Source organism: Camelina sativa, chromosome 8, assembly GCF_000633955.1.
Source record: "Camelina sativa cultivar DH55 chromosome 8, Cs, whole genome shotgun sequence".
Classification (NCBI taxonomy): Eukaryota; Viridiplantae; Streptophyta; class Magnoliopsida; order Brassicales; family Brassicaceae; genus Camelina; species Camelina sativa.
Window position 1 is genome coordinate 2,453,646 of NC_025692.1, and position 12,891 is coordinate 2,466,536.

The following is a 12,891-nucleotide window of genomic DNA, read 5'->3' on the forward strand; positions in this document are numbered from 1 at the left end:
GTGAATTACCTCAGTTGCTTCGGCAGGCTTCCTGTTCTTGCTTGGGTTCATCAGTCTTGATGTTGTCTTTGATATTTTTACTGTTAGCATAACCCGTCACCCGTCACCCATACTGTTAGGGTGACTGGCCAGCCACTCTGCCCATCAAGCGAATCGCTAGTACCCAACTCAGCGACCAAGAAAGTCATGACATGATCTGGTTGACGATGCATCCTGATTTTTTTCAATACATATAATATATATATGTCATAAGCCATCAAAATATACAAGTATTTTTAATTATGATTAAACAAATTTGAAGAGGAAGACAAGGAGGGGTTTGCTCGTACGTCTTGCAAAGGTTCATAAATTTGTCAAACACTATCTTCTTTGTCCCTTCACGAAGAACCTCATGAGGTCTCATAATTGTACGACGCCTATCTCCAGCAAGCTCCGGATTATATTCACGGAGAATGTTAAAAACTCTACCAAGAACAGGAAGCCTGCCGAAGCCATAATAGTAAAAATATCAAAGAGTCAGCTATATATAATGGATGTGGCATTGTTAGGGGAAGTGAAGAGAAGAGTTAAATCATGAACAAAGAAGTGAGAACTATGTCTTCTCACAAACTCTCACGACTCTTCAACATTGTAACACAGAATCAGAAATCTCCGGTTTTGATCTCAGACCAAGAAGCAGCCAAAAGAATCACGGCGTACCTGTTGGAGAAACCAATCATCAGAAAGCTTCAATCGAATCCATCACTTCTCTTCAATTTGAATCCGAACGTAACCCGTCTAATGACTAACCTACAGAGCATGATTCTGCTGTTGAGAAGGATCACCTCCCTAGAAACAACAGCTGAGATATATTAGATTGAGGAAGAACCAAATAGAATAAAAGAGAGAATGACTTCTATTTCATTAGACTTATAAGGCCAGAGAGCTTTTAAATAAGGCTACTCAGTGGACTAGCTGAAAACAAAACTAACAAAGGAGCAAAGCAGCATTCTGCAATTCACAACTTTGACTAAAGAGAGCTTTAAAATGATGGGAACACAATAACGTATCAGGCCAACAAACAAAACTTTGCTCACTCGCTCGAGTTATGTGTAGCCACCAAACTCGAAATATCAAGTCACCAAATTCAAATGTCACAATCAACAGATGATGAACAAAAAGAATCAGAATCAATCATAACCTTTTCGAGATCAAACTACAGACACAATATTGCAGTTTCACAGCAGTTAAAGAGCAATCTAATCAGAATTAGATGACACAACAAAAGTGAAGATAGAAAATTTTCACCTTCAAGACCTTGAGCTTCATGTTCCCGTAGACGAGACCCAAACCAAAAGCCGAAGCAGGAGTCACCTGATCAATCAAATCGAAAAAAAAACTCGTTGAATCACACAAACACTTAAAAGAAAACGAATCAGAGCTGTTATTTTCTTGAGGCTTGCTATGTTAGCTAATTTTCTAACAAACATCACATAACCCTAATTTGCGATCGAAAATCAAAGAATCCTAATCATAAAACACTAATCACGATTCCAAGCCCTTCCTCTGATTCCAGATCAATCAATTCCAAACCCTTCCTTCTGATTCCAAATTCCTTTGTCGTTTCAGCATATCGCGAGAGAAAGAGAAAGAGAGGAAAAGAAATCGAGTTTAGAAGATTTTTTTTTTCTTTTGTATTATTATGTTCGGCCAACCAAAAACAAGACATGTAGCGTCTCTTAGAACAAAATCGGGTATACTATATAAGAGCATAGCCACTAGTAATTTTTATTGGGTTGCTGAAACAATTTCTAACCCAAAAATAAATCAAAAACAAAAAAAAAGCCCCAATATGCTGAGAATCGTTGCTCAGACGAGCATCGGAAGAACCCTTGAAGCACGATACGTGGCAACTTCTGATTGGGTGTTGCTTAATTATAAAAAACAAATTTTTTTTTCTCATTTTTCTTCTTTCTTTTCGCGACAATCTCTCTTTTTTTTTCTCTCTCGACTAAAGGCGATTGGCATGCGATTAACCTCAAATCTGTAGAAATTAATCGATTCACCATCACCACTTTGTCTGTTCCCGATAAGAATGGTTCCTTCTCTTCTCTTCTTCCTTTCTCTGATCTTTGTTATGTCTCCAAACCTTAATCCTCTGATTTACATGTTTGTTTTTCTTATTAAAATGGAAATTGGCTGATGTAGTTCTTGGATTCGACTTAGTGGATAATTGGGTATGAATCCATCGTTATTTTTCTAATTTGCAGGAAGAGCTTGGTGAACCTTCGAAACAAACTGCGGTTCATTGTGGTTGAGATCCTCATTTACTTCCGCTGATGGTTGCTGCTATATCTGTCCCTGGACCTGAGAATGTCCCTGGTTCTGCTCTGAACGAGGAGAGTATGCAGGTTAGGAAAGGTATCTAAGTTGCCTGGTGGATTTTAGTTTGCATTGTTTGCTTGGAAATATCCCAGCTCTGTGATCTTAGTTCTCCTTGGCTCACGCGGCACATCATAGATTCATAGGTACACTTCTTAAGCTCTTATCTTGCATTTGATTGGATATAGATTTGAGATAAATATAGGGATTTCATGTTGTTGATGCTACTGTTTGGTTCTTAGTTTGAATGACTTGGTCTAAGTTCTGGTCTTAGTTTGAAATCGACTGATTTCAATGTTTTTAGATAATAAACATGAAAAAGAGCTATTCAACATATATGTTTTCCTTTCTGTTTTCTTTTCTTTGTAAAAGCTGAATTCCCAAGATACATTTCTGCAAGAAGAAGTGAACATGTCAACTCTTATTGTGACTAGCGTACATGTATCTGTTTGTTTGTGTTATGCAAGTTCTGTCACAAAAGCTAAGCTTTTTTAGTTTTGGTTGGTCTGTTAGTGAGATTGTGTTTTCTTTTGTGATACTACTTACCAGGACTCGTCATTGAAACGTTCTGCAGTTATGAATTGCTTCCGAGATATATAAACTTAGATGGCGTTGTTATACTTGTTGCCTTCAAACACGCGATTAGGCATTTGAATGTAGTGAAACCGAGATTCATTGTCTGCAAGTGTCATCATAATATAACAGACTCTTACATGTTTACTTTTAACCAGGAAACAAAGATGTCAAGCCGCACAACGATTGTCTGCAAACGATTGCTCTGTTTTTGCTTTGGTTTGTTATGTATCAAGAGACCTGATTATTTTCCAAGAACTTGTCGGCGAAGTTACAAGTTCTTGTACACAAGAACTTGGTAAGAGTTTTGGGTTGGTGTAATAGCAGAAACTTGAGAGCTTTGGTTACAGAGTGGACTCAAGGAGAAACTGTTGAGACTTGGTTAAGTTCTTCATCGGCTATGTCATGGAGAAGAAGGTTAAGAGTGGTTTTAGGAGTTGTAGAAGGTATTTGTTATCTATCAGATCAATGGCCTGAGATTACATTTGATCTCAGCACAAAAGTGTTTTGTTATCTGATGATGATCAAGAGCCTTTGATTTTTCATTTCAAAATTGGAGATGGGAACAATTCATCAACAAGTAAGGGCTCTCTTCTCCTGAGAAAAAGACCATTTGATCAGGTTAAGCAAGCCATTAAGCTTGAGCAATCCATATGGGTTGCTCCATTGGCCATGGTCTAAGAGGCTCCCTTAATTTTTTTCTTTTCTTCTGAATTATTTTTTTGCTTCAAAACACTAAAAACTCCTCTAAGAGTCTACCGATGGGGAATGTCTAACAAGTGGACTAATTAATGCTTGTTTTGTTATGCCGAACTTGAGTCGAACAAGAATGCATAACATAGTAGATAATAATAGTATGGAGGATCCATTAAAAAATACTCCTTCTGTTTCAATATAATGTTTGAAACAAACAAAATTTGGAATTATAAAATCATCTAACAGTTAAGTCGACCAAATATAATAATTTGGTATATATGCAAAAGTAGTTGTGATTTGGAAATTACGTTCAACTTCAACATAATCAAAAATTTTATAAAACTATGGTGTATCTTTTTAAGATTTGCTCTTGTTGGATTCAAGCATGGCGGTAGCTATAAACAAATGTAACAATAATGTATTTCATTTGTCTTTTTTTTTTTGTTTAACCATTTTTCCCGTAAAACTTTATAATCTTCTGTGTTTTTTTTTTTATAAAATGTCTCCACCAAGTCGTCAGCCTTGACGCGGCAATTCCTAAAAACACGATGATTATTATTTTATAAAAGGAAAAAAAAAGTAACTAATCCTTAAACAAAAGACAAGAAATATATTACGTTTCCTTGTCAAAGCCGCCTCCTCTTGGTGCACAAGTAAACCAACTGTACATGATCACATCTATATATACGTAAACACTTACGCAGGCACATTCGAATCACATATATTTTATATATATACACAATTACACACAGCAGAGTCAAGTCGTCTCAAGTTTATGAACAGAGTCAAGAATACAGAATTTATCACACATAGCAGCAGCGAAGAGCATATATCATGACAATGCAAGATTTATCCTCTACGGTGTCATTTAGCCCTAGCTTCAGTTTCTACGCCTCCGGTGACCTAGTCGAAGCCGCCGTTAGAGTTGTCCGCGAGTCCGAGAGTTATAATTATTCCGTTAATCTTGAAGGCGAAAACGACAAAGAGTTCCAGTTCGAAACATTACCGTTAGGTGACGAGAGCTTCTTCCATTTCCCGACGACGACTTTGAAGCGATTATCCGATGATGATGACGTGGCAGCAGGTCGAGTCACGTCTAAGAATCTTTTCTACGGTGGATGGAGTGTTGATCCGCCTGTATCTTCGCCGTCTCAATCGCATTCATCGTCGGATTTTGACGATTTTTCGGAGAACTTGTCTCCGAGAAGATGTTTCTGGAGTCCGATCAGGTCTCCGGCGAGAGGAGATGGCTTGAAGACGAAGAGCAAATCCTCCAGCGAGCCGAGACGGTGTCGTTTCAAGGAGCTTCTGAGGAGAAGCCACAGCGACGGAGCCGTCTCGACATCGAGCGCATCCAAACGGTGCAGTTTCAAGGATCTTCTAAGAAGAAGTCACAGCGACGGCGGCGGTGGCCAGGGGTCTTCGAGTTCGACAAGCGGTAATGGCTCGCCGGTAGTGAAAGGGAAGAATAAAACGGTGTCGTATAAACCTGAAGTGGTTCAGAGAAGAAAGTCATATTTACCTTACAGGCAAGATTTGATCGGCGTTTTCGCCGGGATGAGCAGATTCCGTCATTAATTAAAGTTTAAGCATCTCCTAATTTTTTATTATTACCTCAACTGATTAATTTACAAAGAGGTCCTTGTTTGCTTATAGTTTTTCGTTTTTGACCATGTAAGACTTTTTTTGGTGCTATTTAAACTCCAAATATACTTGTGTTTTTGACATTCCACACTTTGCCATGTGTAAAGACTTTCGAGGAAACAGAGTGTTCACGAAAGGGAGCGTTCTTCCCAGTGACGTTCTTGAAGAATTCTGTGGCGATTCATTGTCACACAAGCACTAATTCAGTCCATCGGTCGTCTAGGTTGATTTAATTTTGAATACGGATAGAATGTGCTGATGATTAGGTCATTGGTTATGATATATTTAGTAGATTAAGCAAGAGATTCTGACATAGACTAATGTTGTGAACTTGTTTTGCATGATTAACGAAGCATGATTGTCGCTACTAAACAAGTAAATATTGACCGTTAGCGTAACTTAGTTTTGGTTTCGGTTTAATGATTGTTTCTTTCTTGGATCTATCCCCACTTTCTTCGCAATGATCAAGAAAATACTTTTTTTTCATTTGATTAAGTTTAGTGGCTGCGAGGAAGCAGAAGGTCTATTCGTCAAGTCTAGATTGCACTTTGCTAGTCAATTTTTGTTAATCAAACTATACACACTTTTGAACATTTCAATGTGGAACTCTCTTTATGTATCAAGTGTTATGGAGTCTTTTTTTTATGACATTCCCTCTTGACTTCCAAGTTCCAAAATAATAACATTATTTGACTAGACAAATTAGTTCCTTTCAGTGAGAACATCCTCTCTTCTACGTTTAGTCGTCCACTTGTATTGTGACTAGTCTCCACTATAGGTCAGGAAGTTCCTGGAAACAAGGTTCACTTTAGTTAGATGAATACATGTATCAAAAAGTTCATGACAAGCTATGGTTTAGATGCCTTATCCTGAGTAAGTGATCACATTTATTTTTCTCTTTTCAACATCAACAAACACACATTTTCTCTTTTTTATGTTTTTTTTTAACCGTTTCAAAAAGATTATAGAACAGGTATCTGTTTCTTGCTCGTGCTTCCAAAGGCTTAATTTAATAATGATTGGTCAAGCCCGGTTTATCTTAGCTGGCTTTTCTTCTTTTTCTATCTGAATCAATTATACAATGTCTCATGATACAAATATTAATCAAAATCTTATTTATATGACACATCCTCATCTCTCATTTCCAAAAGGTAAACTCACTTACTCCTAATGTCTTGTGAAATTCATTATTGATATTCGTTTAACTGAAACAAAGCAAGTAAGTAAAGACAAGGCCTCGGGCGCCATCGTTCTTTTTCATAGTTTTGTCTGACATAATGATATGGGAGTGTTGACATGTTGCATGAAAATGTCGACATAGTTTCTTCATCCTCCCACACATTACATATAAGTAGCAAATCAAACCCTTTGCACATTCCAAATTTCTCCTCTCTCCCAAACCTAGCGGAAGTAGAGGCTAGTAATGTTTTTGTTTAATCGACTAATCATTAAGGCGGGAAATACGGAAGAAGTCAAGTTGCATGCATAATCATAAAATGTAGAGAGTGTGTTAGTTTCTTTAATTTTTCCTTTCGCTTAGTTCTCTTTTTTATTTTCGCCATTAGTTACAGTTTCTTCCTTATACATACTTGATAGAATAACTTCATGTTTGTAAACAATCTATGCAAAGAGGTTTTGCTCTCATGTATATAGTGCACTTTTTGTAACCAATTTGCTCTACTTTCATGTTCCTTGCTCTGTAAACTTTGCACCCTTTCGGGCTACAGTTTCTTCAAATTTAAATGGCTCATCAGACTCGGAGACTGCTTTCTCATCTGCTTCAAAAGCTACAAAACAGGTAAAATATAAACATAAATTGATCCGTACGTGGTGTTTATTTGGATAAGGTTATCAAAAATATATTCAAGTATAGCCTTGTTTTGATGATAGGATCTTATCCTCTACATAAAATCCACACCCATCAGTCTCTTCTACATCTCTGTACCACTAGTTTTTTTTCTTCTTAATATCCGAGAAAATTTCAACTTTCAGTAAATTATAATTTCTTCCTTACGTTTAAACCAATTCTTGTTATAGGCTTATAGCTTAGCGGCTATATAAAACATTAGTGTGATAACTCACACTCAGATATGGTGAGACCAACATATAGTTTCCAAATAACTTGTTGATAGACCAGTAACAACAACATATATAATCTAAAGATACTTTGGTCTACCAATAGTGAAATGATCTGTATATATTGTCTGCGACGACATAAGAAATAATTGGATGTAATTAATTACTAAGCAAATCCCATGAATTTGATTCATTGTTTTGGCTCATGGTACACCTTTAACCTCTTACTTTAACCAAAACCGCCTAGTTTAGTGTTTCTTACGTAGATATAGATGGATATGCATATCCCTCGAACAATCACATAATATCAAAACTGGATAATAACATTTAAATAAGAATTGGGGGAAAAAAGTTTGAGAGAAGTTCCACCACAAGAAAAGAAAGAGACTTTTCTATTCACCTCACCTTTCGCTTTCCTTATCTATGACTATGAGACCCCGAATGCGGAATGCCCATCTCCCTTTATTTAATTAGCTAGTCTTCATATAACAAAGATTTTACATTAATTATAATTACTAGGGATATTTACTCTTCATATATACTTTGTATTATAAATATCCTTCGCTCTTCGTCCCTCTCATCGCCTGTCTCTTATCTTCCTCTCTTCTCGTTCCGTTTATCCGCAAACGTAGCCTCTGTGCGCTGCACCTTGTTTCAGTCATCACCACCTCAATTGGGTATAGTATATTATATACAATCTCCTCTCCCTTTCTCTCTCTTATATATTTAATCTGTGTAAGGATTTCAGTACTTGCTTCTTTAGTAAGTAGGGATATATATATACACTAATGTTCATATATATATATATATATACGTACTAATGTCATATACATGCGTGTTCCTTAATTTGTTGGTCAATCACGTTAGAGAGGTTAGTGCGAGTGTACGTGTAAAGTAATTTCGCTTCACTTCCAAAAATCTTGGAACATACTTCCATTTCTCTCTACCTGTCTTGATAATTAAACAATCCGTGTTTTTTTTTTAACGTAATGAACGAGGATATTAGATTAGAAGATAAAAAATACTCAGAATCTTTGTAGCGAGGGAAAAAAGAAAGAACTAAAGCAAATCCATTCAATAAAATTTTAAAAATCATTACTATGAAAAAGCCACATTCCCACTATCTAAAACTTGACCCATCACATTCTTACCTCTCAAGTCTTACCTCTTAACCATTCAAATATCTCACATTAATTATCCATATTACATATTTAGCCATGACAAAAATTACACGTGTCTAGATATTTGTACTAAAATGTAGTACTATATGTTTTGCATAGGTGGGTTCATAAAAGTATTGTTGTGCACTTCTGTTGTGGTTCATCTTCAAATCTTTAAAATCTAGTACTTAGTACAACCAGATCCGGTCTCTCTGTTTCCGGTCTAATTATTCGCTAGTTATAGTTAACTAATGGCCATATTATGTGTGAGTATTCTTTATTTCTTACAATTTAAGTAAAATAAAGAAATAAATCCAAAGTTATAAGTTATAATCTTTAGATATGGAATTAAATCCAAAGTTATAAATTAGAAAGATAATGTAAAAGTATATGTATAATCTTAAATGATTTAATTAATTCTTTATAAAAAATGTTGACTACAAATACTAATTATTATATTTCCAAATTTGAGATAAAATAATTATATTAATTTCAAATAGATGATTTTTCCTGTTGTCAAAAAGTATTTCAATAAATACATGTACGTAATAAACAAAAAAAGCTATATATATATATATATATATATATATATATATATATATATATATATACAAGATACAAGTCATATTTTTCTCTCATCTTCTCTCTGGTTAATTACCTTTTTTAGAAAAGGTAAAATAAAGTTGCATTTCTGGTAATGAAGAGAAATGTATTTTTTTTAATAAATAATTTGTGTTGGTCAAATAACTTGCACAGAAAACTGAGAAGGCATGGGAAACGAATCATACGAAGACGCTATCGAATCACTCAAGAAGCTTCTCATGTAAGTGAATATTAGAAATGTAGAAAACCATGCAATGAAAGACTTTTGTAAAATGGGAGGCTTAATTATATACTTGGAAATTAATTATTGGTTTTAAGAAATTGGGGTTTTTAATCAAAATAGGAAGATCAGGAAAAAATAAATGGAGTTATTATTTTAGTTTCACAACGTTTTTTTATCGTGTAACAATATAATATGCGGGCAGTGAGAAGGATGAGCTTAAGGATCTGGCTGCGGCCAAGGTGAAGAAGATCACTGCGGAGCTTCAGACAGTCTCGTCGTCTGACAGCAAAACTTTCGATCCTGTCGAACGTATTAAGGAAGGGTTCGTCACCTTCAAGAGGGAGAAATACGAGTAAATAATTATTTCATCTCTCCCTTCTTCTTAATTTTTTTTGTTAAGTGTATAATTTGGTAATATTATCAAGTCATTTCATTGCAGGACGAATCCTGCTTTGTACGGTGAACTCGCTAAAGGTCAAAGCCCAAAGGTAAATAAACATAATAAATAAACAAATAAAAACAAACTCAAATCAAACATACATGCTGTTGTATATCAGTATAGGTTTAGATTTATATATATTGTATATATGGTCATGGTAGTATATTATGAATTGTGTGCAGTACATGGTGTTTGCTTGTTCGGACTCACGTGTGTGCCCATCACACATACTAAACTTCCATCCAGGAGATGCCTTCATGGTTCGTAATATCGCTAACATGGTTCCTCCTTTTGACAAGGTAAACACTTTCTATTATATACATCACGGATGACGGATTATTAATTCTAGAACATTCTGACTCAAACGGAGTGTTTGACTTTGACTTGACATAAGAAGGCATGACGAGGCTTTTCTGTTTTTAATATATAATTGCAGGTCAAATATGCTGGAGTTGGAGCCGCCATTGAATACGCTGTCTTGCACCTTAAGGTCAATCTCTCCCGATATAAATTTATATATTCTTCTATCTTTAGACTGCTTTTTGTGATTTTTTTAAAACTTGCTTGATGCATAGGATGCATGTTACTATGTTAGTTTATATTAATCTTACATATTAGTTGGTATGACATGACATTTATAAATGGATGGTACGATGAGAAAAACACATGTAATAGACGTAGTTATGGAGTCGGGAATCCAAAATTGCGGGGATACGTAATGGTCCTTATTGGGCCGGGTTGTGTTTAGTGTGTATACGTATTGTGAATTTGTGATTAATTGATGTGAGTATATCCATCAATACATATAGATTGATGTTTAATGGAAATTTATGAATGTAGGTGGAAAACATTGTGGTGATAGGGCACAGTGCATGTGGTGGCATCAAGGGACTTATGTCATTTGCTCTTGATGGAAACAACTCCACGTAATATTTTTTGTTTTCTTATAATGAATTTATATAATTATATAGGATATTGTGATGATATGTCTACTTTAATTGCAGTGATTTCATAGAGGATTGGGTCAAAATCTGTTTACCAGCAAAGACAAAGGTTTTGGCAGAAAGTGAAAGTTCAAAATTTGAAGACCAGTGTGGCCGATGTGAAAGGGTACGTATATTCTCCATTTAGTTTTTCACTTAAACTTTAAATATTCATTAGAATATTAGTTAGTCAAATTATTTATAACTCGTTTTATGCTTATAATGTCATTATTTTTGAACAACAATGTCATTATCTTAATCGCAATGTCTTCTAATATAAATGTATGAATACTGCAGGAGGCAGTGAATGTGTCACTAGCAAACCTATTGACATATCCATTCGTGAGAGAAGGGGTTGCGAAAGGAACACTTGCGTTGAAGGGAGGCTACTATGATTTTGTTAATGGCGCCTTTGAGCTTTGGGGACTCCAATATGGAATTTCTCCCGTTCATTCTATATGAAACAACACATCACCATCACCATCACCACCACCATGATCATCATAATCATCATCATCACCAGCATCATATCGTTATCAATCATCATGATCACCATCATATAATTTCTGTTTGTAATTGTAATGCACCTTTACTTGCGATGAGCTTCTTTTCCTTCATCATGCGTCTTATATGAAATAAACAAGGAGATCATATAAAATCATGGTTATTAATTTTCATAAATATCATTGCTTTTGTCAGTTAAACTTCTTTTGTTTTCATTAATTTGGTTTGATTCATAACATGGGAGGATAACAAATTCGTAGAAAATTTATAATATTCATCAAATGAAAATTGCAACATGAAAAATATGTAATTTATTGAATTGCGAGATGAAAAAAAAATGTCAATTAGACATTTTCAACAAAAATGTTAAAACAATTGTCTAGATTAGAGATATGGCTACCATACTACACCAAGATTGATCTGGAAAATTTTGGGAATCGTCAATACCTCTTCATCTTCATTTTACATGACTTACATGTCCCCATGTAGATCATCAACAACCCTCCACTTCGAATACAGCTCCATATGTAAGTAGTATCATGCATTGCAGTATATAACTGTCTGAGCAATTAAAATCAAGGAGGGAGTAGGGGGGACAAGCCTTCAAATAACATAATAAAAATCAAAGACAAAGAACATAAATTAAACTATTAAGATGGGGGGACAGCTTTGTCATAGAAATTTATATTAGAATTTTTTAGGGAAGTGTGAATATTTGACCCATTATATTGTCTGACCACTATTAATTTTTTTCGTTTATAGTTAAGTATATCGTCAGGGCAATCAAGGTTTGTGTCTAATTTCTCATTTAAATACAACGTTAGTTAGTATCGATTTTGACTATCATCGGCATTTGAAAATATTATATACTTTCTTAAACTAAGGTGAAAACGTATAATATAATTAGTAATCAAATAACATGTACTAGTTTCTGTATCCATTTATGGCTTTCTTCTTTTCAAATTTAGATAAGATTAAAGATGTACATTATCTCAAACTCAAACTCAAAGTAAAACAAATACATTGTATACAACTCCTAGCCTACCGTTATCTTTAGAGCTTAGACAATTAGACTCTTTTAGTTTTAGCTTATAACTTGAACCAACATTTAACAGGTTTATATGAACACCTCACACAAAATTATCCAAATACATGTTTGTTTGTTTGTTTTTTTGCTTTAGGAAAGAAAGTCAAGAAACAAATATAACATTTATATATGCATAGAGTTTTAAGCATATACATTTAACCCAAGACAGACGTCCAACTAATTAAAAGACTTAATTAGCCAATCATACACTACGACATCAACAACTTTTAATCTAAGATTGTTGATGTATTAGTGTTTGATCAGCTTTGAGGATAACAAAACATAAACGATCAATACTAAAAAAACAACAAAATTAACACACATCAAAAACAGTGTCCGTCTATAAAATCCATCATGTTGGTGAGTGTACTTAGCTCAAACTCATCCTCATGAACCCAAAGTGAACTCAGGTAGTTGCTTCCTTGACGATCTTCTTGAATTACATCTCCGAGAATATTATTGTTACCGTCGATATTCGTGATTTTCGTTGCTTCTGATGTTTCAGTAGGATTTGGGAGATTGATCTGATAAACAATATCACC

General features: G+C 34.8%; 3 protein-coding genes and 1 long non-coding RNA gene across 4 annotated transcripts in view; 3 read left to right on the forward strand and 1 right to left on the reverse strand.

Moving 5' to 3' along the window:
• On the forward strand, positions 1,967-3,740 carry LOC104705749. The gene is made up of 3 exons (XR_754372.2): positions 1,967-2,077; positions 2,250-2,507; positions 3,093-3,740. It is a non-coding gene; the product is annotated as an uncharacterized LOC104705749 (long non-coding RNA).
• LOC104705750 lies at positions 4,360-5,357 on the forward strand. The gene has a single exon (XM_010421822.1). The coding sequence runs from the start codon at positions 4,465-4,467 to the stop codon at positions 5,206-5,208; it is 744 nt and encodes a 247-aa protein (XP_010420124.1). The 5' UTR covers positions 4,360-4,464; the 3' UTR covers positions 5,209-5,357.
• LOC104705751 (beta carbonic anhydrase 2, chloroplastic-like) lies at positions 7,883-11,439 on the forward strand. Its single transcript, XM_010421823.2, has 9 exons — positions 7,883-8,027; positions 9,267-9,333; positions 9,539-9,688; positions 9,776-9,824; positions 9,958-10,074; positions 10,212-10,265; positions 10,616-10,701; positions 10,780-10,885; positions 11,056-11,439. The coding sequence occupies exons 2-9, from the start codon at positions 9,281-9,283 to the stop codon at positions 11,218-11,220; spliced, it is 780 nt and encodes a 259-aa protein (XP_010420125.1). The 5' UTR covers positions 7,883-8,027; positions 9,267-9,280; the 3' UTR covers positions 11,221-11,439.
• The window catches only part of LOC104705752 (transcription factor WER-like), a 2,808-nt gene continuing 2,374 nt past the window's right edge, over positions 12,458-12,891 (reverse strand). The window contains exon 5 of the mRNA XM_019229170.1: positions 12,458-12,763. Coding sequence (XP_019084715.1) covers positions 12,673-12,763 — 91 coding nt within the window. The 3' untranslated portion in view covers positions 12,458-12,672. The remainder of the gene's footprint in view (positions 12,764-12,891) is intronic.